The 16,305-nt window shown below is 38.4% G+C and overlaps 1 protein-coding gene across 1 annotated transcript; it reads right to left on the bottom strand.

Moving 5' to 3' along the window:
• Nucleotides 1–2,038: 2,038 nt before the first annotated feature.
• LOC308399907 (NLR family CARD domain-containing protein 3-like) lies at nucleotides 2,039–15,324 on the bottom strand. Its single transcript, XM_080887323.1, has 8 exons — nucleotides 15,264–15,324; nucleotides 14,026–14,189; nucleotides 10,187–10,419; nucleotides 8,279–10,061; nucleotides 7,087–7,287; nucleotides 5,784–5,957; nucleotides 3,487–3,660; nucleotides 2,039–2,601 (listed from the first exon to the last, which is right to left on the bottom strand). Exons 2-8 carry the CDS (start codon nucleotides 14,151–14,153, stop codon nucleotides 2,592–2,594), a joined length of 2,703 nt encoding a protein of 900 aa, XP_080743449.1. The 5' UTR covers nucleotides 14,154–14,189; nucleotides 15,264–15,324; the 3' UTR covers nucleotides 2,039–2,591.
• Between the last annotated feature and the right edge of the window lie 981 nt (nucleotides 15,325–16,305).

Below are 16,305 nucleotides of genomic sequence, written 5' to 3'. Positions count from 1 at the left end.
CATTTTTCATAAATATAATATTCAGATTCACTGTCATGCTGATGTCACCCAGCTTATCGGTCCACTAAACCTGATTCTGCTCTTCCCCCATCCTCCCTCACCCTCTGTTTAAATGAACTCAACTCATGGTTCTCTTCTTTCTTAACAGTAACAAATCAGAGCTTCTTCTGGTAGGCTCTAAATCAACCTTATCTAGAACTAATAGCTTTTCTATTACTATCAATAACTCACCGGTCTCCGTTTCTCCATGTGTGAAAAAGTTTTAGTGTTATCCTCGACAGTACTTTACCTTTTAATTCGCATATCAATAATGTCACTCGGTCTGCATATTTCTAATTGTGTAACATTAATTGTCTCTGAACTTTTCTCACTCCACATGCTACTGCCATTCTTGTTCATAACCTTGTTACTTCTCAGATTGATTACCACAATTCACTCCTTTTCCATCCATAAGCTTCAACGTGTCCAGAACTCCACTGCCCGTATTATAACCAGGACCCCTTCTATTCACCATATCACCCCTGTCCTGCAGCAGCTTCAATGGGTCCCGGTCAAATATTGCATTAATTTTAAAATACTTTTGTATACATTTAAAGCTATTCATCAGCTCTCCCCTCTGATTTGATTCAGATCACCATCCCTTAGATCCTTTTCTTTGCTTTCTCTCTCTGTTCCCTCTCCCCGTCTTGCCGCTATGGGGAGCAGGGCTTTCAGCTGCTCTGCGCCTCGACTTTGGAATTCCCTACTTCCTGATATAAGAAATATCACTTGCTTTTCTCTCTTTAAGTCTAGACTCAAAACTCACCTGTTCAAAATAACTTATCCCACATAGCCTTCTCCATTCCGCTATTTTAAATCTATTTTATCCTTTGTGATTTTGTAAACCGCCTGCTTTTATGCTTGCTTTTTATTTCTCTGATGTGTACACTGTCCTTGTATGTTCTGAAAGGCACATTCAAATAAAATGTATTATTATTATTAATATTATTTTTATTATTATGAATAAACAGAGAGTATGCTTCAGATACAGCACATGATGATATGAAATAAGGCGTTATCTATTAGTTTTAATTAAATTGGCTTCACACAAACACCTCTGTGTGTTGTAACAGGCACAGGAATTGATACTCTACCGCAGAGAGATCATACACGTCACTACCAAGCACTTACACACACACACCTTCATACACCAAGTGACTTTTTGCACAATACTCAGTCTTTTGCACATTTCTATTGCACTGTTGTGTCTTGTATCTGCACTGTCTTGTGTCTATATTGTTCTCTTCTGTCTGGTGTTGAACTGTCTTTGTTTCGTTTTTTTTTTTTTTTTTTGCCATTTTTGCACATTGCAATTTATGTAGTTCTGTGTTGATTGTCTGTTATATGCCATATGTAGCACAACAGTCTTGGAGGAACGTTGTCTCGTTTCACTGTGTACTGTACCAGCACACATGTTTGGAATGACAATAAAGCTACTTGACTTGACTTGAACATTAGCTGATAAACTTGAGAACGGTCAGTAAAATGCATTCAGCTTTGTTGCTATGATTCTTTGGCTGAATGGGTTTAGGCATCTTGGCAGAAACTCTCCAAAAGAATATCATGGCTTTTAAATATAGCTTTGCAGGTCTCACTATAACATTGGTTGGTTTTCAACATACCAACAAGTATTTATAGAAAGTTTCACAACTGTGATAGAACAAGTTATTTGCGAGTTTAAATAAGTGTTATTCTTTTGATCTATGCTGGTGAAAATAGGCTGTGAGTTATTACAGGTGGAATTTAACCTTTTTTTGTTCTGTTGGTGCTTCCTGTTTGCAACAGGAAGAAAAGCTCCCACCTGATCCTGTCAAAATCAACTGATGTATTTATAGAGTAATATAATATTTAATGAAGGCATGTGATACTTTTATCTTTTCAGAGTCACAGGCAATCCAAGTACAAAAGGAGGGGTCTAAATTTGGTACTTCGTTTTTATTCTTACATTTTTGAGCCATCATAGCTTCAAGAGCAGACATCCATCTGAAGATTTCAGGGCTTAAAACAGATTTAAGCTTACAACTTTAAAATCGCAACAAAATTTATTTTACACTACAAGTGTAAAGACACAATTTGGCCTTTGGTTAACACAATTTTTCCCCTTATAATTACTTCTAAGTGTCAGTATCCTAGAATATATGGCAGTTTAAATAATCTGCATCAATTTAATTAATTTGATACAGAGGAGAAATAAACACTGGTATAATTTAAAGATTAAAATTTTGCATTTCAGTGTAAATTTTGGTTTTCAATTACTCAAACCCAGAGCTTTTGTGTCTCTATTGGAGCAGAAGGATTGGTGTCCCAATGTGTCGGCAAAAAGTATGTAAAAGACAGAGCAGTCCAGATCCACAAATGATGCTCTGATCCAGACGACACACAGGGATGATAGTGTACTGTGAATTGTTTCTGACAGTGGAACTGTTTGGGCAAAGGAGCGCACAGTAACATGCCCTGGCAGACTGTCTCTACATACAAGTTTCTGGAATCTCAGCTTCTCGGGATCATCAGAAAATAACTTATCCTCTCTCAGCATACACCCCATCTTACCATCACTTCCATCTGTAGAGAGAAGAAATAAATAATACCCAAGTCAGTGATTTAGCACATCCAGTATAAAAAGCGAGGCACTGGAACAGCTGTGTAACACAGTTGTCTTCCTCTCGTGCCCTATGTTAACATGTTGGAGTGAACCTGCTAATCCCGAAGCTCATACACTTCAGAGTCTCACTACAGAGACCTTTAGCATGAAGTCTGTTTCCACTGTAGATTTCACTCAATTCCACAGTGAAAATGAAATGCTGAATCCTGAAAGCTTCATTATTGCACAAGCACTTTGTCAGGTATTCACCCTTTGTTCTTTTTTTTACGTTCCATTTTTTCCATTTTTCACCACGCCAGGTGTTTAATCATAAACTTCTGTTTTGGCTGTAGGTCCTGGCCTGTATGGGACACCTTGTGGGTCTGGATCTGGACCGCGGTCCGCCTGTTAGTGACCTCTGTTTTATAAGGATGCTATATGTTTGTATCTTCTCTGTCCTGTTAGACCCATGTGGCAAAAATCAGCCTGGTTTAACGTTTTTTCTATTTGACTTAGGGCAGTTATGATATGGCATGTTTGGGTGAAGGAGAATCAGCCTCTGATACACCACATACCTATGAAACATCTCAGTAAAAGTAAGTCAAATTAAAAAAAATTAAGATTATGCTGTCATTTCTGTATGACACTGAAGTACAAAATGCTTCTAGTGGGTAGTGTCATGGTTGAAAGGGAACCTGAGCAGCACTTTATAGGCTAAATCATCATTTAATAGCTGCTCACTTCTGGCTTTCTCAGTGGTTGCGGTGTTTGAAGCACCCAGCTTACATAGACTGGGTTCTTCAAAGAAAGCAACCCTGAATTGAAACGGTACTGCTGAAAGCAATTGGACCGAAACCTCTACCTACTTCAGATCCTCCAGTCTGGAGTGTGGACACTTCACAAGATCAGACAGCTCTTTCATGGCTGAATCCTGCAGGTTGTTTTCCCTTAAGTCCAGATGTTTCAGATGGGACGGGTTGGACTTCAGAGCAGAGACCAAAGCAGCACAGCTGATTTCCGACAAACTGCAGTTACTCAAGCTGCATAAAGAATAAAAGAAGAAACTGTTGTCTTTCTGTCAGTGATCTGAAGAATCAATATCAATGTTTAAACAGTTTTGTGAAGTCAAACACTATTAAATATTAGTAAAGCATTAGCAAGTGCCTAATTCAGTTTTAAAGCATTACTTCTCCTTAATATGTCATTTATAAATACAGATATAAATGTTTACTTTTGATTAATAAGCTTATATATAATGTGTTGGCGTTATCATTTAGAAAGTCTCAATAACTGATTAACAAAGTACACACACACACACACACACACACACACACACACACACACACACACACACACACACACACACACACACACACACACACACCATTAGAGTGCTCTAATGTGATGATATGGTAATATAGGGTCGTTAAGATACGATGGAGCCTGCTCATTCTTGCCCTTGTATGTGATGAGAACAATTTTAAATTTAGATTTAACAGGGAGTAAATGAAGAGAAGCCAATATAGGAATAATGTGCTTTCTCTTTAGAAAAGAATTTAAAAATGAAAATTAAAGTACCTTAAGACTCAAACAAGTCTAAGCTATGTCCACAACAGGAAAATGACATAGACAAAGCACAAAGAGATACAGAACATAGAAATATTTATTCTCAGCTGCAAACATTTGTGTGTGTGTGCATGCATCTAAATACTTTGTTAATCACTTATGATACCATGAACATGTTATATATAAGTTCATTAATCAAGAATAACATTTATGTTTTATGTGTTTATAAAATACATCCTAAGGAGAACTAATGCTTTATAAATGATGAGTTAAGCACTGAGATGTCTGCTGTTCCCGTCAGTGGCCTCATTTAATAATATTTGCTTGGAAATGTTGGAAATGTTTTAACCTGCTGAAGAAGTTTGTTACCATGCAAAATTACTGTTGGATCATTGAAACCTGTGTATTGGCCTGTTTTGTTCTTGCCACATTTGTATATTGGGAAATGTTTGATTTCATTCAATTCAATTTAATTCATTTTTTCCTTTGAAGAGTGGTCATTCCCTTAGTGATTGTATGGAGGCATGTGACACACGACACAGGAGCTCTGGTTTTACATTCCAACTTTTTTCACCTCCAAACATGAACTGAGCATATTGCGCCCAAACACAGCAGAATCCTTCCTCTCAGCTTGGGTGTAAGTGGAGTCCTCTAGTGGGTCACCACAATTGCATTTTATTTTCTTTACATTCCTTTTATTTTTCATTTAATGGCATATGGTGTTTTGGAAAATAGTAAACAATGACCAAAGGGAATAAAAATAATAATTGTAATCATTGTTGTTATTATTAGTAACAGTAGTGATGGCTCGTTCATCATGTTTAAATTGAAAAAGCAGTAAGGCTGTCATTTGTTCATATGCAAGGTCAGGGGGACTATTTTCCTAAAGAACAAACCAATTAAACTATGAAAATATTGATAAATTAAAGATTTGTGCATGAAACATTCGTATCCATGTTTGTTCACTGTGTGGCAGGGAGATTTAGGCCCCAATAAGCATGACTCCAGAGACAACAAGCAAACTCAAAAGACAGGTCAATTGCTGGAACTCATAGAAAACCAAAACCAAAACTAGAGACTAAAGGGACCCAACAGAAAACAGGAATACACAGCATGTGGGAGAATGAAAGAAGGATCTGAGGAAAACTGGGTGTTTAAATAAACACAAGACATAGTTAGCGAGAAAGGACACAGCTGGGGAAAATAAGACACAGGTGAACAGAATCTAAATGATGAGACAAGGGGAAGCAAAACTGAACACAAAGCACATGAGATGAGGGACTCACAAAATAAGACAAGAAATAAGAAAACACAGGAACAGAAAGAGAAAGACAGAAAGGGAAAACAAATATGAAGACAAAACTGACTTCACACCGAAGATGCTAAGGACAAAACACAAAGATAAAACTAGGAGAGATTACACACGAAAGGAAACTATTATAATCAAACAAGGAAATAAGAGCTAGAAACATGGAAAACAGAATTCAGAAGGAGAGGAAAATAATACTATACCCAAAAGACTAAACAATATACTCCTAGAATAGAAACAACTTCATATTAATCATAAATTCTAAGAGAATGCTAACAGGCAACTGACCTCAGCGTCTCCACTTTACAGTGTGGACTCTCCAAAAAAACACAAATGTGTTTCACTCCTAAATCCTGCACATCATTTTTGCTCAGGTCCAGATTTCTCAGATGGGATGGGTTGGACTTTAGAGCAGAGACCAGAGCAGCACATGCAGTCTCTGTCAACCTGCAGCACTTCAGTCTGAATAAAGAATAACAAAATTTCCTTAATCACAATATTTTGCAATAATTTGAGACAAATCACTTTTAGCACTAGGTAAAAGAGCCAGCAATAATAACTGAGTTACTGGGGGATGTGAAAGCTTTTAAAGTCGTATCTGGCATCAATCAGTGCCTCTTGTCACCAAAAAGCACTGATTGGGTGCCTCTCACTGCAGTGGAATAAATACACGTGTTCATAGCAGAAACCAGATATGCTCCAGGAGGAGGAGTTGGGACTCCCAGTGGTTGAGATCTGGCTAGTGGCTGCGCATTATGTGTGGCAATACCTGCAGCAGCTATATGATTGTTTTGAAAGTCTGAGGACCAGCAGTGTCAATATCTATAATCCTTTTTTCTAAGATCTACACAGTTAATGTGCACAGAGGCCCACTCTCTCCAAAATACAAAATCTGTGGGTCTCTCTCTCTCTGTTATTAAAAATAATTCTATAACCAGTACATGCAGTAGCAGCAGGATATAATTCACTACAAAAATAAAATAGACGGAATAAAAGTTTTCTCAGTAAAGGTCAATGTAAGTAGCTCATTCAACACAGTTCTACTATAAAACTACAGAAGAATAGTAGCAGCAAAAGTTTTACCAATATATATCTAATAAAATTGTTACTTGTGTTTAGTTCCTCTACAACGAAGGATTCAAGTACAGCAAAATATAAAGATTTGGCAAAGGTAAGAACAGTTTTAACTGACCAAAACATGTCAGTGATGCTTTAGAAATGCATTAAACAAGTTAGCGTCTACCTAAACACGACTGCACACTGTGACAAAGTGTTCTCCTTCTTTGGACTATTGCTTAACCTTGAAGGGCACTGAAACACTACACATATATAGGCTAATTTACACCATTGAGCCCTGCATTCAAAAGGTGACATAAATGTGACACTGTCTGTGAAGCTGGATTTAAGAGTGCTTAAATTTAAAGTGCTCGAAACATATTTAGCGCCATCTTCAGTCAGTACAGAATGTTACATCACTGGGTTGGTTAGTTGGTTGAGGCTAACAGACTTAGACTAATTTATGTTATAATGGGATTATTTAATAGTTCCAGCAACTTTAATATCCTAGAAAGAAAAGTTTAACTGAACAGACCTCAAAGTCTCCAGTCTACAGTGTGGACTCTCCAGACCAGCAAGCAATGGTTTCATTGCTGAATGCTGCAAAGAGTTGTTTCCACTCAAAATATGCAGGGGGGTGAAGCTCAGGTCCAGCTCTGTCAGATGGGAGGGGTTGGACATCAGAGCTGAGCCCAAAATTTCAAAGTGAGTCTCTGAGAGCCAAGCTTTACAAAGTCTGTGATGTAGAGGAGAAAACATGTTATTATAAAGAAGACACTTTAGATTACTCCCTAAATTTAATAAGAAGCAGTTTCTGTTTGGCATTTTGCTTTATGACACCAGTGGTTCAGCTAACCTGATCTGGCTGACATTAAACAATAGTTCGCCAGATGTTTCTTGGGCAGCCTCTCTTTCGCTTGCTTTGGGGGTTCCAGCCTGCTTTATGATGTTGGTTGGAGGTTTGCGTAGAGTGTGCCCTACCCAGCCTAGGAGAGAGATTTCCCATTCATTCCTAATCTGCATATGAATGGGATAAGCACTCACCCACTGCTTCAGCTTCAAATCCACAATTGAAACATTTAGAATCTGTTGTCGCGTGGTATAGGAATAAAACTAATAACTCAACAGTATCAGACCTGAACTTCATTAAATATAAACATAATGAAATATTTCAATGTGGATGACATATGACTGTGCTTACTTCCTTAAATAATGCTTCCCAGCATTATTTTTAACTTCTGAAAAATTTGTTCAGCACAAACACAATTAATAATTCAGTAGGGCTGAATATTTTTCAACATAATGTAATCAGAAAGATGTTGTTAGATCATGAACTACTGATCTCACATGATCAGTAGTTCATGGTGTCTCATGTTGGTTCTTACAAGTTTTATAAAAATATTGCTCTTGAGCTGATTTTACTGAATAACTTTACTGATTTCATTTATATTACTGAAACCAAATAACTGCGACACTCAGTAACGGCTTCAAAAATTTTAAGCTACTGACAAAATGAAATAATTAGAATAATCTTTCATTATAAATAAATATTTTCACAGTTTTTGAATCAGCTCCAGATGTGTGAGAAGATCAAACTGAAATGTAATGTATGGGAAGTAAGAAGAAAAGTGTAAAAGTATAAGAATAACATTGGGAATATTGTAGTGAGAATATCTGATAAACTATACAACTAATGTAAACTGATTTACAATCACATCTGGACTCACAGAGCCTTTCTGCTGTTTCTCACAGCTGGAATCAGTCTTAAATGTCCCTCCTTTGTTGTGTTGTACTTCTCCAGGTCCAACTCATCCAGAACCTCATCTGACATCTGCAGAATGTAGGCCAGAGCTGAGCAGTGAATCTCAGAGAGGTTCTCTGATCTGTTCTCAGACTTCAGGAACTTTTGGATTTCTTGATATACTAAGACGTCGTTCATCTCTATCAGACAGTGGAAGATGTTGATGCTTCTGTCAGGAGAAACATTAAGTATGTTCATCTTCTTCAAGTTAATGATGATTAGCTCAATGTGTTCTGGAATATTGTCTGTCTGACCCATTAGGCCTTTTAAAAGTTGTTGGTTGGACTCCAAACACAGGCCATGAAGGAAGCGAACAAACAGGTCCAGGTGGCCAGTTTCACTTTTAAGAGATTTCTCCATGATTCTATTCAAAAAGACATCCAAAGATGAGATGTCTTTTTCCTGGAAGTCCTGCAGCACCTCTGTCTTTTTGTTGTTGTAACAGTGGAACATGTAGACAGCAGCCAGAAACTCCTGGATGCTGAGATGAACAAAGCAAAAGACTGGTTTCTGGAAGATCACACACTCTCTTTTGAAGATCTCTGTACAAACTCCTGAGTACACTGAGGCCTCTGTGACACTCAGACCACACTGCTCCAGGTCTTCTTGGTAGTACAGGATGTTTCCTTTCTCCATTTGTTCAAAGGCCAGCCTCCCGAGCTTCAGGAGAACTTCCCTGTCAGCCTCCATCAGCTCCTGTGGACTTGTCTCACGTCCCTCGAGGTACTTGTTCTTCTTCCTCTTTGTCTGGACCAGCAGGAAATGTGAGTACATGTCAGTCAGGGTCTTGGGCAGCTCTCCCCTCTGCTCTGCAGTCAACATGTGCTCCAGAACTGCAGCAGTGATCCAGCAGAAGACTGGGATTGTACACATAATGTGGAGGCTCCTGGATGTCTTCATGTGGGAGATGATTCTGCTGGACAGCTCTTCATCATTGAATCTCCTTCTGAAGTACTCCTCCTTCTGGGTGTCAGTGAAGCCTCGTACTTCTGTCATCCTGTCAATATAATCAGGAGGGATCTGATTGGCTGCTGCAGGTCGAGAAGTTATCCATATGAGAGCAGAGGGAAGCAGATTCCCCTCGATGAGATTTGTCAGCAGGAAACTGACTGATGACTGCTGTGTGACATTAGACACAAGCTTTCTGTTGATGAAATCCAATGAAAGTCTGGTTTCATCCAGGCCGTCAAATATGAACAAAAGTTTACAGACAGCGAGCTTCTCTGCTGTGACCTTCTGTAATGCTGGATGAAAAATATGGAGCAGCTCTAGAAGACTGTACTGCTCATCTCTGATCAGGTTCAGCTCCCTGAATGAAAGCAGAATCACCACACTGATGTCTTGGTTCTCCAAACCCTCTGACCAGTCCAGAGTGAACTTCTGCACTAAGAAGGTTTTTCCAATGCCAGCTACGCCATTTGTCAGAACCACTCTAATTGGTCTCTGTTGGTCACATACGGCTTCAAAAATGTCTTGGCATCTGATTGGAGTGTCATCAAGAGTCTTCTTTTTGGAAGCTATCTCCAGCTGCCTCTCCTCATGTTGGTTATGAATCTCTTCACACTGTCCCTTTGTGATGTAGAGCTCAGTGTAGATGTTGTTGAGAAGAATTCCATTTCGTTTTTCATCAGTTCCTTCACTCACATGTTCATATCTCCTCTTCAAACTGATCTTATGTTCATCTAAAACCTCCTGCAAACCTGCAATTGCTGGAAAAAAGAAAAAAAAAACTGTGAAACTAAAGAACATAAAAATATCTCTAATACTTAAACAAATCAACAAGAAATCCAGCTTTCAGAAATTAGTCCAACAGCACACAGAGGTTCAGACTTACTTTGTTCACAGCTACTCTGACTGGTAGTCTGGAGTCGAGCTCTGATACTGGATTTTTCTCCACAATGGGGACAGGGGGAGTCTCCCGATGAAGCAGCCTGGTCCCAGTATGAGGTGAAGCACTGTCTGCAGAACCAGTGTCCACAGCTGGTAGAGACTGGATCCTTCAGGACATCCTGACACAAAACACAGCAGCACAGCTGCTCCTCCACACAAGCATGACTTCCCTTCTCTCTGTGAATGACAATGAAAATTTATTTTGACCAATACAAACCACTGGCATAAAAGAAATACTAAGGTTTAAAACCAGCACTGGCTTCTAGAAAAAAAACAAACTTTGGCATGTTTATAGTTCTGAGCACCTAGTAGTCTCTCCTTCAGCATCTTTTATTTCTGGTCTATTTTGACTCCAAACAAAATTACTTTATTGTATTTTATTTTCTTGAAATCATTTTTGTACCAAAAAAATAAATTCCAGAATCTGAGAAGGCTTAACATCTTAAAGATTTTAAACTGTAACCAGTAACACCACTGTTTCATGGGATTATTAATTGAAAATTTCTGTCAGGGTTATTGATGTGGCAGGCAGGATGTGGACCCAAGTGTAGGACTCAAGGCACACATGGGGATAAACTCAAAGAGGCTGCTTTATTTGCTGTAAACATCCAAGCGACAAAAATACAAAACTTAACCTAAATGGGAAACAAAAACTAGGGCGCTTGAAAAACACTAAACAGAGAAATTTGGAGCCAGGAGTTAACTAGAATGATTAACACAGGAGTAAAACAGAGAAACATACAACAACGAACAGAGCAAAACACAAGGCCTAAATAAAACAAGGTCAAAATGAGGGAATGGGAAACAGGAGGGAAATACAGCTGGGCTAATCTTACATAACAAGTTACGGAGGAAGAAAAACTGAATACACTGAACACAGGACAAGGAACTATCAAAATAAAAAGAGAAACACACAGACCAAAACTCAGACTTAAGACCGAAGCTTAACAAAGTGACTGGGGAGACAGGGAATACAGAGACAAGAGTGACTAGATGAAACACTGGACAAAGGAAAGGCACAGAGTAGACACAGGAACAGAGACTATGCACAGGTGAGATAAACACTAAGGGACGGAAAACCAAAATCATGAATAACAATAATCAAAGAATACTAAACCAAAAATACAAACACTGGGTCACCAGACCCAGGATTGGGACAGTTACACCTGACAATTTCTGAATTTATCGAATCGACCATCATCTGTCCACTAATAGTTGCCCTTCATGAAAACATTGGAATTTCTTTTTGAGTGTTTGAAGCTAAAATTAAGCGTTACAATGACCATCACCGGTGCAGCTGACAGTTATCAAGTGGTGGGTATATAACTATTCACTAACTTTTTTTTTTTCTTTTAAAGCGTGTGTATGGGAGAAATTTTAATATTGTATGCCTGGAGTAGATTTTAGTAGTTTTTGCTGTATGACTGTGAGCATTGAGCCTAGTCCTATTATTCTTTCGTGATTTTTTATTTTCTTGTTTTGTTTTTATTTTTGTGTTTTTTTTCACGCTACTTTTGTTTTACAGCACCTTGGGCGTATTTTCAAACTTTTGCCGCCTTTTGGTGAGTTTGTTTAAACACATAATTATATTTCATAATTATATTTCCTCAAGGTTAAACTCTTCTGGATGTCATTGTCTCAAATTTAATCATAACTCCTCTGACCACCACACCACAAGTGAGACATTTCTTCTTTTGCATGTTACCGGTTTTGGGCACTGACCTGTAACTCTGTCAGGGTTGGTTTTATGGGGCTGAATCCTGTTATTCTGGCACCGGGAACACACTGTGGCACAGTGTTTAGGACTGTTGCCTCACAGCAAGAACTGTGTTCAATTCCACCATCAGGCTGGGATGTATGGAGTTTGCATGCTCTCCCAAAGACATACAGTTCGTCTTGTTTTCATGATAGAGCTTTAACCTAAATGTGTAGAGACCTGCTGCCGTCTGGTCAGCGCCTCAGGTCAATCAGGTACCACACCTCCAGACTCACAGTTTCTTCCCCTGAGACAATGTTAAGACTGAGTGTCGACGAGAGAGGTGAGGCCCTACTTTCACACTCTGTGGGCAGTATCTGAGGAAGTCCTTAAACCACATACAGATGTGGATTAATATGTGGGAGGCCAAGGTTAATTAGTTCTGCTATCAGTCTTTTAGTGATGATTGTTGAATGCCGAGCTGAAGTGTATAAAAAGAAACTTGGTATAACTGTGCTTGAAGCCAATATAGGAGAAATATGTTCTCTCTTTCTAGTCCGTGCCAATACTTTCACTACAGCCTTTTGGATTAACCGAAGACTTTTCCGGGAGTTTTTAGGACAGCCCAGTAATAATGAGTTACAATAGTCCAGCCTACATGTAATAAATGCATAAACTAGTTTTTCATCATCACTCTGAGACAGGACGTTTCTAATTTTAGAGATACTGTGCAAATCGAGGAAAGCAGTCCTACAAATTTGTAAACTGAAAGACATATTTTGAACAAAAATGACTTTGTTCAGATTTTCCAGTGTTAGGGAAGCCCAGGCAATGACATTAAAAGACGATATCTTTACCTATTTCTAAATCTTTTAGGGCCAAGTACAGTAACCCTAGTTTAATCTGAATTTAGAAACATTAAATTAGAGGTGATCCAAATTTTTATGTCTGTGTCTGGATCGATGTATTGGCATGGAGAACAACTCAGTATTAGTATCTTGCCCAAGGATATTTGCCATCCAGACTGAAGCAGCAGAGATTGATCCACCAACCTTCCAAATAGCAGGTGATTTCTGCTACCGTCTGAGCTACAGCTGCCAACGTGTTATAGCTCAGTAGCAAGTCCTAAGTATTTACCACTAATGTTGTGTTGATTTCATGTTAAACAATTAAGTTTTTCCTGTCAAAAGTGATTGTTCCATTACATTTCCTGTAATGTAACAATAGATATATTTCATTACTTGTGTAAGATTTTTATATCAACTTTACTTCTTCTGAACATTACAATTTTTGAATATCTGTTTGTTACATGATTTTATCTGATGAAACAAAGTATTCTGTTTATCACAGGCTACTTTAGGTCAGAGTTTACAAGAACATTTATTTTGAAACATCTAAACTTTTATAGAGTCACACAAAGTAACACCTTGCTTATGGTTCTGAGACCTTTTTTGGACTTGTTATTCATTCTTCAGAATTATGAGATACTTATGTTCATGTGATGTTCAGGTTTTGAGAGCCTCAGAGTTTTGTTGCTTATGTTTCCAGGTTTTGGTTGTTGTTTGTTTTCATGTCTGTTCCCTGTTTTTGCTGTCCACTCTGTCTCTGTGTTTTGTCCTTTTGTCGTCTCAGTCTCTAATGTCTCCTCATATTACTGTATGTGTTCTCTCATCTATCTGGCAGTGTCGGTTTTCAGTCAGTTTGCTCCAGTTTAAATGCCTTATGTGTTGACATATTTGCCTTGGCCAGCTAATAAAGCTGCGTATGGTTCACTCTGCCTTCCATACAACCATCCCATGACAAGTTTTTGTTATTTCAAATGCAAAACAGCTAAAAATAGTTTTGCATGTACATTTATCCTATGTATGAATTTTACATCCTCAAGCATAATTTCTTGTTTTAGGATGAGCTACTAATGATTATACAGCAATCCTCTGTTATCCTATATTATGGAAAATAACCTTCTCCAGAGTAGATTCAGCCCAATTAACTTACTCAATTCTTACAAATGCTTCTGAAATAATATAAAAAGACTGAAACAACCCAAATCATATTCAGCTCAATCCACAGTAGAAGCAGTCTCTTACATTGTGTCTGAGGGTCCAGGTTCATGACTGAAGACTGGAGGAAAATCTTTGGAATGGTCACTCTTCATAGACAGACAGCTGGGTGCTGGAGACTCTGCCCTGATCTCCTTTTCCTCCAAACTACTCATCTTCAGTCAGCCTGAGAGCAAAACCAGCAATACTGACTGCAATGGAAATAAAAGCATCATAGCAATCGTGTTTACACAACAGCCAAAGTGGTGGAACAGGAAATATAACAAACTCTTGTTATGATCCAGTGATGTGTTTGTTTTGTGTTACTCCTCCCACCAGAGGATGGCTGTGGGTATCTTTCCCCTTTTCTCTCCTAGGAGGTGGACACCTGGGCGTGGCTGCTAGGTATCTGGGTGGAATCTCTGCCTATCCTCGGATTGGATAATTGATGGATCACCTCCAGTACTTAACTACCGGATGACAGCCACCTGGCCCCTCTCCCCGAACCGCCACCACTTAACCAAGAACCTGTGTGTTGATTTATTGCAGTGTAGAGTTTTCATGTGTATGTCTGGCGTTATTATGTCCATTTTGTAAATAGCTGTAAATAGATTTGTCAAGTAGCGATCGTACGCTTTGTTCACTTTGTATATATCCTTCACTGCAGCAGCGTAGTAGGCGTGAGAAGCCATTTTTGTTGAATACGTTTTCTCCTGTTTTTTCATTAGAAAGCTAGGTAAGTGAATTGTCTTTTGTTTGGTTTTTTTTCATTTTTGTGTAGGGAAGCGTAGGGACCACTAGGGAGTTTTGTTTGTTATTTTTGGCATTGCTCACTGCCGAAGTAAATAAATGGCTGCTTAGCACTTTAAAAGGTATCGTTGTTGGTGTTCTTGCTTGGGTGGGGTGTGAATGGGCAAACTTCTTGTTGCGTTTAATTACTTGCCTAGACTAAAAACGTAACACTCTCTCCCTCCCTTCTCAGTCAGACTCTCTCACAAACACACTCCAGCCTGTAGTGATCCTAGCTGATCCTCTATCTCACTAATTCATAAATCCTTGTTTTCTCTAACAGCTGACTCATCAGAAGAAAACTGTTGAACTGATCATCAACCAAACTTTAATCCTCCATCTTTGTCCATATGACACCAGAAACTTCATTAAAAAACTTAACATAATGACTTTCAGAGTTGCTATTCCATCTTGAGGAAGAGTCACATAACTTTTTTGAGACAGAAATTAGTTTTCCTGATTATTCTGACGGCACATAAATGCACAATAACACTCACCTTGTTTTCTTTCTTGCACTCTGTGACTGCAAAACTGAGTCTGAACTCACTGATTATTTTCTGCTTCCTTCTCCCCTGAATAGAACAGCTCCTCCCCCTTCTGTCATGTTTATATTGCATGACTACATTTCAAGTGTGACAGAGCGGATGATCCTGATATACCACATTTTTGCACTTCTCTGGTGTTTGTTCTATATGTGAATGTGTAGGTGAGTCGAGTTGGTTTCACATTTTTAGTTTCACTTCTGCACAGTGATCAGCACATAATGAACACAAGTGCAAATACTTTAGAGATGAAATGTTCTGTGATACAGAACACACTGAAATGTAAAAATGAGCATTTGGTGGGACTCAGACATGTGTAAAATAAGATCAAAATCATATGAATTCACCTTCAGCTGTATCTCATTAATCTGAGCTTTACTAAATCCCCAGAACAGCTGCAACCCCAAAAAGGGTTTTTCTCAGGTTCAGCTCCCTGAATGAAAGTCGAATCACCACACTGAGATGTTGGTTCTCCAAGCCCTCTGCCCAGTCCAGAGTGCATTTCTGCACTTAGAATGCTTTTCCAGTGCCAGCAGCATCATTTGTCAAAGCTATTTTAATATGTTGGTCTGTTGAGGCTTTAGAAATGTCGTGTAAAGTGGAGTGTCATTGTCAAATTACAAATGTCAAATGAAAAAGAAACAACACAGACAGAAGTCCAGTTTTCAGAAATTATTTAATCAGATCTTTAGTCTTACTTTCCACACATGTAACTCCCTCCAAGTTGAAAAACGGACATGAGGCGTTCTTTATTTTTACTGGCATGTATTGGACACAGGTGCCACAACCAATGCTGTGAGAACTGTACAAACAACATAAAATAATCAATTTTCAAAGTAAGTCGTTCTCATAGACAGTAAACAATAAAGTATATTATTCAACAATACAAAAACATTCACAATTTGACCTTTACAAAATGTTGACACATTCTGTATTACACGTGACTAACATAAAGTCAACAGTTCTGTGACACATAAGCATCTTATTTTTAACTTGA

Source organism: Rhamphochromis sp. 'chilingali' (genome assembly GCF_963969265.1).
Source record: "Rhamphochromis sp. 'chilingali' genome assembly, chromosome: 7".
NCBI classification, from domain to species: Eukaryota; Metazoa; Chordata; class Actinopteri; order Cichliformes; family Cichlidae; genus Rhamphochromis; species Rhamphochromis sp. 'chilingali'.
This window is presented reverse-complemented; position numbering and strand designations above follow the sequence as displayed.